This window comes from Neoarius graeffei, chromosome 16 (genome assembly GCF_027579695.1).
Source record: "Neoarius graeffei isolate fNeoGra1 chromosome 16, fNeoGra1.pri, whole genome shotgun sequence".
Lineage (NCBI taxonomy): Eukaryota > Metazoa > Chordata > Actinopteri > Siluriformes > Ariidae > Neoarius > Neoarius graeffei.
The window spans coordinates 28,779,674-28,794,323 of NC_083584.1; the positions used below are offsets into that span (position 1 = coordinate 28,779,674).

At 41.2% G+C, this 14,650-nt stretch overlaps 1 protein-coding gene across 1 annotated transcript in view; it reads right to left on the reverse strand.

The window, feature by feature from the left end:
• LOC132900015 (cytoplasmic dynein 1 intermediate chain 1) overlaps window positions 1-14,650 on the reverse strand; it is a 98,212-nt gene that overhangs the window by 66,721 nt on the left and 16,841 nt on the right. Inside the window, exons 5-6 of the mRNA XM_060942051.1 lie at window positions 11,301-11,360; window positions 9,011-9,126 (exon numbers count right to left, since the gene is read on the reverse strand). Coding sequence (XP_060798034.1) covers window positions 9,011-9,126; window positions 11,301-11,360 — 176 coding nt within the window. The remainder of the gene's footprint in view (window positions 1-9,010; window positions 9,127-11,300; window positions 11,361-14,650) is intronic.

Below are 14,650 nucleotides of genomic sequence, written 5' to 3' on the forward strand. Positions count from 1 at the left end.
ATATAAATGATGATTAATACCAAGTCATGAATTCTAACAAAATGCTGAGGCTGACATGCTGCATAACATGTAAAAGAGCACATTAAACTCTAGTTTGCATCTCTATAAGATTTCAAGAGGTTGCAGTGCTCAATACAGCTAATTAAGAGATATAATTAATGAATGAATTCAGTTTTAAAATTATTTTATGGCTAGCAGTAAACACAGGCTCATGTAGTGGGAGGTAATGTTTATATTTTAGTCTTATATTGTAAGTTCAACCAATTAAATGATTCAAAATAATTAACAAAGAGCATTTCAAAATAAATCAAAGACAAATAGTAGATTTTTTAAAAATGCTATCAAACCATGCATATAAATCTTTCTCCTCCATATCTGCTCTTTTTGAAGGTTCCTTAGAAGTTGTGCATTGTGGAAAACTAAACTATTTACTGGAAAGCACAGACTTTGGGCTCGGCCTCTCAGTGCCATTCTGCATCCTCGTTTTCATTTGTCATCATGACAAACGTCTCAGATCAAACCCGCTACGCCTTTTACAGCAGCGCTATCAAACCTTTATCTGCTGGCACAAATCTGCCGCTCCCTCCGACTCAGTGCTCTGGGGTCTGGAAATATTCAGAGCAACAGAGATAAACAAACGAGTCACTTTGAACACAGATAACTACTCCGAACTTCCACTAACGCTTACAGGAAATGCTCCAGATTGAGGGATTTTTCAGGCCTTGTCTGATTTTGGGGAGGGAAAAACACAAGAAATGAGCCGAATAAGCAGGTTTGACATTAGATGAATTACAATCAGCATAGGAAATGACTCATTATTTCAGTATATGTGGCCAACTCTAGGGTAAACTATATGAAATGTTCATGAAACCTCTTTTTTAAAAAAGAAAAAATAATTACTTTTATATATGTTTTACATATATGTGTTTCAATAAAAAAATGCTATTCTTTAAAGATTAACTTGTAGTCTTCATGGTGTATTGGTGCGGCGTTATGACTTTTTGCATGAGGCGTGGACAATCATTTCTAAGAACAGTTTCGCCTCAGTCTTTTTCTTAAAGCTATACAGAGCAGGGCTGAGCACTAGGACAACACAAAACTGATACCATCATAAATTATGTCCCAATACAATTTCCTGAGATATAATGGTTATCAGGTTTCTTTTAAATGTGTTTTTAAATAATAATTACAACCTATGGTGGGGGGAAAAAAAGGTTGGGTTTTTTTTTTCCTTTTTAAATACCATTTTTGGGATTCAGGACAAAATTTTTTCCATAAAAGGTAGTTGCCTCAAAATCAGAGTAAAAATCCATTTTGTAGACATAATAAGTATAACTGAACTTTCACGTTTATTTAAATGCTCTTTTACTAGCAGTTTAACAAATAAAACTTTGTCATATTTCTTGTGTATCGTAGAAATGTCAAGTATTGTGATGATATTTTTGTCCTATCACCTACCACTACTCAATGAAATACATTAATGTGTAAATAACTTAAATAACTACAGCACTGTTGTGTAACAAAATACAGTATAATAGCATGTTCAATCTACAAGTAGCAATATTTCTCTGTATTTTGAAATTTCATGGCTCAAAAAACATGAAAAAAACTTTTACCAATCTTTTCTAGGTAATTATGACACAATGTTTAATTTCATTTAAGTCGATCATAATTACACAAGTCACTAAACATCTCAGTGCAATTACACTTCTGAAACTGAAACCACATAATCTAATACAAAACAAAAACTCCTGAAATTGTCTAGGTTTAGAGCGAGAGCTTGTATTTTAGGAATAACCTCAACCAACCAACCAACCAACCAACCCACCCAAACCATTTATTTAAAGATCAGAGAGAGATTTTTAAATATATCAGCGACAAATAAAGAATGAGAAACGAATTCTTTTTTAAAAAATGAATGCGCTAAATATATCACCATGACACTAAACACAAACTCGGAGTAAAACACTGAGCTCCACACTAAGCTTCTCCTATTGCGCAGCTTTTTTACTTTGAACTACCGAGGCCCTAAGCTGCATCGGTTCTGCGGCCTGCAACCGTGGTGCCAGTGAAGCTGGCATGCTCCCAGAACCACATCTTTAAGAGAGCCATCATGCCACGCCATGCACAGGCCGGCCGCAGAGCATGATTAAACCTCATGACTTCAAACTTTCCAAACACTGGCCTGTCAAAATGAGCCACTCAACCAGGGCAATGAGCTAAACTCACTTTTCACCAAGTCATATAAGAAAGGACGGTTTCGTTAAGGGTTTTGGTAAATGGATAAAGTGATGATATATCAACCAGTATGCCGTACAAAATGTGTCTGGCGGGATGTGTGTTTTGATTAAGACTAAAAAAAAGAGAAATTTATCACATGTATGATCCACGCCTGGTCCGCCGAGAAAATAAACACTGTTCATTTTCATGCATCAACTCAAAAGGTCTTACGTTTCATACAAGTCGTAGATGACAAAGTATTTAGATTTCAAATTTTATGAATAAAATGCAACAAAGAAATCTCTTTAGAACGTTATTCGCTCATGTTGCTTAATACTCGAGAAGAAGCGAATGTCTCGTGTGCTCAGAGTGCCCTCTAATGCTCATGTGTGATAGTGTACGTTTTACAGATACGTGCATTCCATGTGTCGAGTCAATCTGTTTCTGGTGTTACTCTATCCAGGACAATTTTCCTTCTGTTGAAGGACAAGAAGTTTTCAGAGGAATGCTCGGAATATTTTAGTTCTGTATTAAGATCAAACTGCTTGGAGATCTTATATTGCTTTGCAGACATACAGTACGAGTGACATGAAATCAAACACCACCACTGGCCTGCTTTTTGCCTCCCTTCAACTCGACAACAAGACTCCACAAGACTATGGAAACTTAGAAGTTCAATTCAGTACATGGAAAAGGGCAACTATTCGCAGGAATGAAAACATATTCCATTCGATTTCCAACACACATCAGATGGCAAAAATTATTACAGTCGCTCAGTGGACAGCAGCTGCTTGTTGGCAGAGAACAGTTTCATGTATCTTATTATATGTGCTGGTATGAGAGAAAAATTGCATCTGGTCCCACTTGGCATGCTCCCCTGACTGTGAAACACATCATTTCATCTGATATAAATGTTTTTTTTTTCCCTCTCTCTCTCTCTCTCTCTCTCTCGGATTTGACTGGCATCCTGTTTCAATCCAAACCACTTTTCTGGGCTACTTTTTTGCCATGAAACCAGAGCCGTGAATGAAATTCACACTTTAACCGGATACACTGCGGAGCACAGAGGTAACTGCAGGCTCTGATGTCACCAATTAATTCTGACAATATGGATAAAAAAAAAAAAAAGTGTAAATGTAACAGCATCTAAATTCAATATGACTTGTGCTGTACCCTCAGACCGAGCTCTGGGAGGAGGAGAAACAGCCTGCGAGTACGAGAGGGGGGAATTTTGGCGCTAACCTTTAGTTTTGTGAATGCTGACACCCAAAGCTTTTCTCTCGCATGAGAGAGCTGAAACAACACGGCAGCACCAAACACTTCCATATGTGACCCGGGTGCATGGCTCAGCTGCGCTCCCAGAAAACCAAGAGCCAGGGTCAATATGCTGCTGCTGGCAATGGGGAACCTACATGGCAGCCATACGGAAGAAGAGCAAGCGCATGATCATCCTGTGACACCTGGATTCAGCAAAGACGGAGCTGAAACTGATTTTTGAGCTCAGTGTACTAGGATTTGTGGGTTCATTTTCTGGTGGTCATAATCATTTACTTTAATCCTTAGACATGCTTATGGAGGTTAAGAATTAACTTCAATCTGATCATTAACCAGTTATAATTTTAGGATGCTTTGTAAACAATAAATAAATAAAAGTGGCCAGTTGCATTTCATAGGTTGCTATTTCATTTCTTAACTACTTCATTATGAGGCATGACGTGCCCTCGGTCAATGTTCCATAATGCTTTACAGACTAACTAGTTCAAACTCCGTTTGCTGGTAATTAGGCAACATTAAGGCCCACCACCAGTTAAAACAGAAGTACAGGGGAAAAAAATGTTTAAAAAAATCTGTCCGTGAATTATACATACTCCCAATGGAGACCTTGCAACTAATGATCCAGAAATATGCCTGAAAACACACACGCACGCAAACACACACATTAAGATTAACAAAGAAAGAAATGGCTTCCGTGACCGTGTGAACCTTTAACTTTATTTGTGCTGAATTCCAGGGTGGGGAAATGCAAAAACTGTAAGACTATGACTAAGAGTCGTTTGCGGTTCACTAACAGCAATTAGAGCTACAATATCACAACAGGCATCCCCCTGCACGCAGCACAGCAGCTCCTCGACCATGTTTCCAGCACGGCTCATTGAGGGGTTCTCTCGGATTGAGACTCATTTTGGAAACCCAGACCTAGCTACAGCAGCCCGGTTTCCATCCTGACCCGGTGCCAGACTTAGTGAGCCTCGACACATCCTTGCTCAGCTGAAACAGTTTCTTTTTTGAGAAATTTTTACAGCAGAATAGCTGATACTTATCGCCGAAATCTGATGGAAATCAGACGGAGAGTCTGGTAATGCCATGTCAGCATTCTGGTTTGTCCACAATGCCAAGGTCCAGTGGTTTTGGCCATGCTTTGGTGATACGGCCACTTAACTCTGAAGAACATGAGTTCAGAAAATCCATGTGGAAATTTTTCAAGGAAACCTCAGCTTTTTCTTAAATGCATAATTATTGACTGTTACCAAAAAAAACAATAATAATAATCCTTATTAATTTTGCTCATTCTTTGCTAAATACACAAATACAGCAGAGGAAAAAAGGGATAATCTTTTGATGCACTATCTATTGGATTAGCTTTGCTTCTACGTCTTCAGCTTGCTCTTCATAATAATAATAATAATAATAATACGCAATAAGAGCTGAAGTCGTGTTTATACGGCCAGTGACTGGTGGCTAATCTGATTGACTGTAGACAATGCATACTCAGCAGACATTTATCTCTGACCAACCAGCAAACAGGAACCCAGTCCCAGCTCACACAACTCATTCATTACAGAAACGATGGGATGGAAATTAAACATTACTGCATTAGATCATTAGAGTCACATGCAAACACAGAGTGATGCAACAGTATTAGCTCAAGTCAAAAGTTCAGATGGGTCAAACCATGGTTCAGTTCACTAAACCAGCCTTTCTCAACCGGGGTGCCGTCTGGCTTCATTAGGGGTGCTGTCAAAAAATTATTTATTCTAACATTGAAATAAATAAAATGAATTAAAATTCCAAAAAACGATAGTTACACTAATGCAGATCATCGCCACCTCATGCATCATCAAAATTTGTCTCACTGCCCCCTTTCCTATGTCACAACATCACTGCCGGGGTCAGCATGGTCAGCGTGACTGCGTATATTTCATATGGGGGTGCCTTGAGAATTTGCATACTTCTGAAGGGTGCCTTGACTGAAAAAAGGCTGAGAAACGCTGCACTAAACTATGGAAATATCCATCTATCCATCCATTCTCTATAGCACTTATCTGTCCAGGTCATGGGGGAAGCTGGAGCCAATCCCAGCTGACTTCCTGTGCAGGTCGCCAATCTATCCCAGGGCTAACACAGAGACAAACAACCATTCTCATTCACAGTCACACCTATGGGTAATTTAGAGTAGCCAGTTAAACCCAATCTGCATCTCTTTGGAATGTGGGAGGAAACCAGAACACCCAGAAGAAACTCACACAGGCAGTGGAAGAACATGCAAACCCCACACAGAAAGGCCCTGCTCGACTCCAAAGTTTGAACCCAAACCTTCTTGCTGTGAGGTCCATCCATCCATTATCCATAACCACTTATCCTGTGCAGGGTCACAGGAAAGCTGGAGCCTATCCCAGCTGACTATGGGCAAGAGGCAGGGTACACCCTGGGCAAGTCGCCGGGTCATCACAGAGCTGACACACAGAGACAAACAAACAAACAAACAAACAATCATTCACACCTACGGTTAATTTAGAGCGACCAATTAGCCTAACCTGCATGTCTTTGAACTGTGGGGGAAACCAGAGCACCCGGAAGAAACCCACACAGACACGGGAAGAACATGCAAACTCCACACAGAAAGGCCCCGTCAGCCACTGGGCTCGAACTCAGGATCTTCTTGCTGTGAGGTGACAGTGCTAACCACTACACCACCATGCCACCCAAACTGCACTAATACTGGTGCATTTAGTTGCTAGAAACTGACATCCATCCATCATCTGTAGCCACGTTTCCTGTTCTACAGGCTCGCAGGCAAGCTGGAGCCTATCCCAGCTGACTATGGGCGAGAGGTGGGGACAAGTTGCCAGTTATCACAGGGCTGACACAGAGACAAACAACCATTCATGCTCACATTCACACCTACGGTCAATTTAGAGCCACCAATTAACCTAACCTGCACGTCTTTGGACTGTGGGGGAAAACAGAGCACCCGGAGGAAACCCACGCAGACACAGAACCCAGCATCTTCTTGCTGTGAGGCGACAGTGCTAACCACTACACCACCGTGCCACCTAGAAATTAACAAAAAAAAAAGTATTCTTTTATATAGTACACAAGCATAATCTACTGAGGGAAAACGACCTTGATAAGAAACAACAACAAGTGTCAATCAAAACATACCCTACCAAATTCCTGACCAATCAAGTAACACTTACACATGCAAACAATTTGGCATGCTTGAAAACTGTTGGAAAGCTTAAGAAAAAAGAAAAAGAGCTGTGATGTAGATTGTAGCTAACAAACTGTTTGGGAACTCTTGACATGGGTCCTTTCCAACATAACCATGTGAACCACAAAATCTATTACTTGTTTTTTTAAAAAAAAAAGGCAACTTGAGATAACAGTAAGAAAAAGCAGGGAATATAAAGCATCTCCCATGAATTACAAAGCCAGTTTGCTAAGCTACAGAACCAAAAGCTGTGTAGAAATCAATATTTCAACAGTGTATAACTTGGCTAATCCCCAACACTGCCCTTGGGAAATCTTCAAACATGTACAGATGAGTTTGGCAAGCAGAAAGTGAACTCTGCTTTACACAACTGTCACGTTAGGTATTGCTGTAATTAATAAAATGGTACAACCGCCATCATATCAGAGTATTTTAGCACCTGGCTTTCACTGGAATTTGTCGGAAAAAGAGGCACTGCTACAGAACACCACACACACGCGTGTGCACACGATCTGTTTAGGTTCAACAGTGAGTGAAAGAAACTTGAACAAACAGAGTGCAAGCAGGTGGCGAAGTGATACATCAACCTCTCTCTCTCTCTCGCTCCACCCTCTCTTTCTTCTCCTTTTTTCTGAGGCAGGGTCACCTGCTGACAGTCATGTCGCTCTCACCAGGTGGCAGACTCTACTCCAAAGCCAATACTGCATCCAGACCAAAGCAGATAGGAGGAGGAGGTAAAAACAAACAAACTGTGCTGATCGCGAGCATCGCTAATGGCAGCGGCCAATCAAAGGCTTGTCAGTGGTTGCACTTGCTGAATAAATGGCTCGCCCTGACAGGAAATTCCACCAGCAATTTTAATTCTGATCAGGCTTCAAGGAAGTGGAAAGAATAAAAACACATCAATTATAATGACAGGAAGTCTCCAATCACATGGCAAGCAGCTGTTGCCAACGCAGGGATCAAGGAGCCATGAGAAGATGGTGGAGAATCCAGTGTGTAAGGCATGATGGGGGGGGGGGGGGGGGGGGGGGGGGAGAGACAGCACTAGTTTTGGCAAAACTCCTATTTAACATGCATTGCTTACTGATTAGCCATTATAGTATAGAAGGAATGGGAGTGCAAAACACGAGAGCAAAACTACATGCCTTTGCATTATATCTACCAACAATGGTATGCAAAAAGAAAAAAACTCAGCCGAAGCTTGTTAAGGGCTACCATCCATATGGAGATGTTTAAGCACTTTTTTTTTTTAAACCATCTGTGTTTTATACCCGGCCTGGCTCCCGAATCTGGAGGATACAATCAAATTAGCTGAGCCATATGCATGCCTAGTTATAACAAGGTCATAAATTTGAAAATATAATGTAAATATAATGCTTGAAATATGATTGACTTCAGAAGTATAAATTAAGAACAAAGTAGGAGTACATTAAAGCAGAGTCCTGGAAATTGATGGCCAAATCCTAGCTTCTGTATTATGTATTTAAATGAAGAAAGTAGGAACATCATCTAAACTAAAAAGACTCACAATTAGGAATTATGTTTAAAAAAAAAAGAGGTAAAGTGAATTTGTTGAGCCACTTTACCACATTTCATATATGCTCCACAGTATATTTACTGCTTATAATGCAACAGCCTTGAAGTTACCGAGCACCTTAACTGATATACAGTACACGAGATGATCTGTGCAAGATGTGGAAGTAAACCAGTGACCCTCCCCAAAGAAACCGGCACAATTTCAGGTGATGTTCTGATGATAGAAGACATCTTAAATTACCCCAGTCTGCATCCACTTAACAACCGTCTCAATGCCCTTACTGTTCTGTATTCCAGGCAGAGCCACTGACGGGCAGGCATCTCTTTTCAAAGAGCCATTCCCCTGGCTTTCCCCTCAGGAAATGGAGGCCACTGCTGGTCAAATGAATCTTAATCCACCCAGATTCGAACTCCCCAACGAAACCAGACAGCTGAAATGACAGTGCATCTGACAGCTATGAAAATCAAAGCACTTCCCTTCCCTGGGTAGACACTTTTCATTAAAAAAAAGGGGCCACACAAGTTTGTTTTAACATATAAACATGTCTCATGCGTATCCAAAGGTATCAAATGGTTACTGATATACAGTAGCTTAAGAATAAGTGACAGGGTGAAACAGTCTCGAGTGAATTTTTAACCATAATAGCATGTGATGTCAGAATAAAACCACTAATAATCCACAGACTGGTGGACGGCTATGACCAATAATAATAGTGGTGCATGTTGTAGCAAGCAGATTCGCAAAATGTCAGTTAGTACCTTCTGACTGATGTGCTGCTAAAGGAGTTTGTGTCTCTTTAGAGTAGGAAACCACCTCTTTGGGTAAGAAATCCACCTGGGTTATCTTCGATGCCCCCAATCTGTGCATCCTGCGCCTGGGAACACAGACACAAAAAACACATCCACAAAAACACATTTGCTGTTGAACCCATTCATTTATATCTCATGTTCACATTGAAAACTAAATTCTAGGGATGCATCACTACTGATATTGGCATCTGTATCCATTCATTACTGTGCTCATTTACTCCTACTCGTATTAATAATAAAGAAAAAAGCTCTGATACCAACATCTGATCCCTCATGATACTATTTCATATGAGCCTAGTCACCCTAATGAACAGATGATATAAAATTACAGTGATCTGGACATAATGATGGCAATCAAACCAGATTGCAAACTGTGCTCTGTGAAAATATCAAGACGAGTTATTACAGCATCTTCCTACAACACAAGCAACCTGATAAACTGTATCATTAATATTGAGCATCAGGGCAGCTGACATAAGTGACCGTGGTCATTAAAAATAGGCTCAATGGGGCTGTAGCTCATACCGGCCAGTGTTGTCATGTGTGAGCTTGAAATCTGATCAATCCTGTGGGAGGAGTAGCGATTTTTGTGAAATTGCATATGACCCCTGTGTAGCCGCATCCATGGCAGGTGGCACCACCTGATGAACAACTCTTGTTGGAATATGTCTTTAGAGTCTTCTGGCTGAGTTTCAGTGAAAACATCCTAGCAGTTTACGCACTGATGATTCACCCAAAATTTTCAAATGCCCATAAAATGTTAAATATGACAGGTGGCACCACCATCTTGACAACTTTTATACATAACAACCTGCGGAACATTCCGTAGGAGTTTGATCAAACTCTGTTCACTCCTATAGGAGGAGTAGCGATTTTCATGAAATTGCACATGACCCCTGTGTAGCCTCATCCATGGTAGGTGGCACCACCTGGTGAACAATTCTTGTTGGTATATATGTCTTTAGAGTCTTCTGGGAGAGTTTCAGTGAAAACATCCCAGCAGTTTACAAACAGTAGTGTTTAATGTGACGAGTCACCCAAAAATTTCAGACACTCAAAGTCGTAAATATGACAGGTGGCACCACCATCTTGACAACATTTATGCACACCCAGCTGGGGAACATTGTATGCGAGTTTGATTGAAATCTGATCAATCCTGTAGGAGTAGTGATTTTTGAAAATTGTGGACTGACGGACGACGCATCCAGCCTGGCCTATGGCCGGATGAGCTAAAAAAATAGCCTCAATGGCCAGATGAGCTAAAATGTTGCGAATTGCATATACATGAGTGTAGAGCAGTGAAGAGATTGTCTAAACACTGCTCTCAAGTCAAGATGTACATCATGCTGAAGCTATAATGTCTTAAACATAAAACTCGGCATGAACTTCATTGCTAGCAGCGTTTGTCAGCAACCAATATCAGCAAGAAAAAATGTCTACAGACATCGCTAGGTGAGTGAAAACAACAGCTTGTTCCAAGTATAATGTTTTCACTATCAGCCACTGACAACAAGGAATTCTGACACAATAAAGACATTAAAATGTACTTTACGGCTGTACAGATGTGCTCTTCCAAAGTAAAGCAAATCCCACCCTTCTCGATCACAATACAGCTAGCGTATCCACTTCAACTCGCCAACATTATAAAACAACTAGACTAGTAGCTGAAGAGTGTGTGCTTTTCATGGCTCCTAGGTATACCATGTACATGTACTCACACTCAGCCTGAATCAAATGATATTGATGCATCCCTGCTAAATATTAAAGCATAAATAATTATGTCTACATTAACAACAAGTTTTGAGATTTAGCTTGAGAGATTTGAAAATACTGTATTCATATATAGCTATGACAGAAAATCTCAATCATGGGCTTAAGAATGGAAAAAAAAAATCTCTTTGCACCTGTACTGGCTTGGGGAAATCAATCAATGTCATACACAGCCCCTGGCAAACAGCTGGAGAGTAACCAGCTGAAAGCATTTAAACCCAACAAACTTAAAAAGAAGGAGAAGGAGAGTGGGAGGGCCAAGTAAGGGACAGACAAAGGAAGGTAAATAAAAGGCCAGACAGGGAAAGATTGAGAGACACTGTAGTAGTGAGCACTGAGAGAGAGAGAGAGAGGAGAGAGAGAGAGAGAGAGAGAGAGAGAGAGAGAGAGAGAGAGAGAGAGAGAGAGCGCAAGGGGAAAAATAATTAAGGAAAGGGAACAGCAAAAAGAAAGAGGAGGGAGGAAATACCCGAGCTCAGAATCAGCCTGCAGCTGGAGAACAGAGGGGTCAGTATCCCACTGCAGGGTCCTGGAGCGAGCAGCAGGGGGCACCACGCAGGGACCAAAGAGGGAGAGAACATGCATGATTAGCCACACTATTAATACACACTTTCACACTAAGCATGCACATCCAGAAAACTGGGAGTCACAGGAATATGGAATTATTGTCCTGTGAAAAGGAATTCAAAGTAAATCGACAAGGAGAGTGTAATTTTTTTTAAATCACAAATCCATAGTCTAATTTCTACATCTGCAGTCCCAAAGGTAAACAGTAAACAAGAGGAGGGGAGAAAATAATTAACATTTTTTAAAAACCCTGTACATTTTCAATTTAGAACTTTTACAAGGTCACTCGTCTAATGTTCACCATGGAAACCGTTAAATGGCTCCACATGGCTACTATTTTTCCACTGTTGACCCGCTGCTGCTCAAACTATTACAAGTCTTATATTTAACACTTGCTTGTAAGCCTATTTAATCTGATTTTTTTTATAAAGACAGACAGACAACACTTTGGGTTAAAATGGTTTCGGCCGGCGGCACGGTGGTGTAGTGGTTAGCGCTGTCGCCTCAAGCAAGAAGGTCCTGGGTTCAAGCCCCGGGGCTGGCGAGGGCCTTTCTGTGTGGAGTTTGCATGTTCTCCCCGTGTCCGTGTGGGTTTCCTCCGGGTGCTCCGGTTTCCCCCACAGTCCAAAGACATGCAGGTTAGGTTAACTGGTGACTCTAAATTGACCATAGGTGTGAATGTGAGTGTGAATGGTTGTCTGTGTCTATGTGTCAGCCCTGTGATGACCTGGCGACTTGTCCAGGGTGTACCCCGCCTTTCGCCCGTAGTCAGCTGGGATAGGCTCCAGCTTGCCTGCGACCCTGTAGAAGGATAAAGCGGCTAGAGATAATGAGATGAGATGAGATATTGCATGATGGGCACGGTGGTGCAGTGGTTAGCACAGTCACCTCACAGCAAGAAGGTTCTGGGTTCGAGCCCAGTGGCTGACTGGGGCCTTTCTGTGTGGAGTTTGCATGTTCTCCCCGTCTCTGTGTGGGTTTCCTCCGGGTGCTCCGGTTTCCCCCACAGTCCACAGACATGTGGCTACTCTAAATTGTCCATAGGTGTGAATGTGTGTAAATGGTTGACAGGAGAAAACCTCTATAATAATCAAGTAGAAGGCAACGGGAAACCACTACTGTAATTCTTCCCTAGAAACTCTGATGGAAGTCAGAACGTCCACATCAATGTACTGACATGCAAAAAAGAGAGAGAGAGAGAGAGAGAGTTGAATGATGATAGTCACATGTCATTCTATATGGATGTAGATTAGTATTTTATCCCACCATTGGGTCAAACCTGCCCACCCCATTGGAACAGGTCTAGCCAGCCAGTTAACCTAACTGCATGTCTTTGGACTGTGGGGGAAACCGGAGCACCTGGAGAAAACCCATGCAGGCATGGGGAGAACATGCCAACTCCACACAGAAAGGCCCCCATCACTGGGCTCGAACCCAGAACCTTCTTACTGTGAGGCGACAGGTAGCACTACACCACCGTGCCACCCAAAAGGTCTGTCTCTTCTTCAGTGTTCTGCCTAATGGCAGGTCCACTCTAATGGCTTTAGCCATCTTAGTTTCTAGGGAAGAATTACAGTAGTGGTTTCTCATTGCCTTCAACTGGATTATTATAGAGTTTTTTTCCTCTCAGCCATTCACACTCACATTCACACCTACGGACAATTTAGAGCCACCAATTAACCTAACTGCATGTCTTTGGACTGTAGGGGAAACCGGAGCACCCGGAAGAAACCCACACAGACATGGGGTGAACATGCAAACTCCACACAGAAAGGCCCCCGTGGGCTACTGGGCTCAAACCCAAAACCTTATTTGCTGTAAGGTGACAAGTGGCACTACATCACTGTGTAAATATCCCATTCGAACTGTTGGTCAATCAAGTTACAGGTGTCTGAAACTGACTATGGATTTGAGATTTATACAATTACAATTCTGGCACTGAATAGACATACAATGACATAAAAAAAATGTACTCAACAAGAACAACAGTAAAAATCACAGAATATGGGAATTAAATGAAAAAAAAAAATTAAAAAAAAAAATCCCCCATCAATGCGTAGGGAGGTATTCATGTACACTGTTTACATAGGAAGAACAGAACATGAATGAACGATAGCATATTAAATAGAACATGATTGCAATGTAAAAAGAACGATAACTAGAGTGTGTTATTATAATGCACAGTCCTCTGCTGTGATACATGAATATGATTTTGCAGACAGAAAGTAAGCCTTTAGGCAAAATAGGAGACAAAAAGACATAATGGAGAGGCTGTCATCTTTCACACTTCTAGATGCCATTCTTAAAAGATGAACACAGAGGAATATACAGATGTTCTGCACATACAGTGGTGCTTGAAAGTTTGTGAACCCTTTAGAATGTTCTATATTTCTGCATAAATATGACCTAAAACATCATCAGATTTTCACACAAGTCCTAAAAGTAGATAAAGAGAACCCAGTTAAACAAATGAGACAAAAATATTATACTTGGCCATTTATTTATTGAACAAAATGACCCAATATTACATATCTGTGAGTGGCAAAAGTATGTGAACCTTTGCTTTCAGTATCTGGTGTGACCCCCTTGTGCAGAAGTAACTGCAACTAAACGTTTCCGGTAACTGTTGATCAGTCCTGCGCACCGGCTTGGAGGAATTTTAGCCCATTCCTCCGTACAGAACAGCTTCAACTCTGGGATGTTGGTGGGTTTCCTCACATGAACTGCTCGCTTCAGGTCCTTCCGCAACATTTCCATTGGATTAAGGTCAGGATTTTGACTTGGCCATTCCAAAACATTAACTTTATTCTTCTTCAACCATTCTTTGGTAGAATGACTTGTGTGCTTAGGGTCGTTGTCTTGCTGCATGACCCACCTTCTCTTGAGATTCAGTTCATGGACAGATGTCCTGATCTTTTCCTTTAGAATTTGCTGGTATAATTCAGAATTCATTGTTCCATCAATGATGGCAAGCCGTCCTGGCCCAGATGCAGCAAAACAGGCCCAAACCATGATACTACCACCACCATGTTTCACAGATGGGATAAGGTTCTTATGCTGGAACACAGTGTTTTCCTTTCTCCAAACATAATGCTTCTCATTTAAGCCAAAAAGTTCTATTTTCGTTTCATCCGGCCACAAAACATTTTTCCAATAGCCTTCTGGCTTGTCCACGTGATCTTTAGCAAACTGCAGACGAGCAGCAATGTTCTTTTTGGAGAGCAGTGGCTTTCTCCTCGCAACCCTGCCATG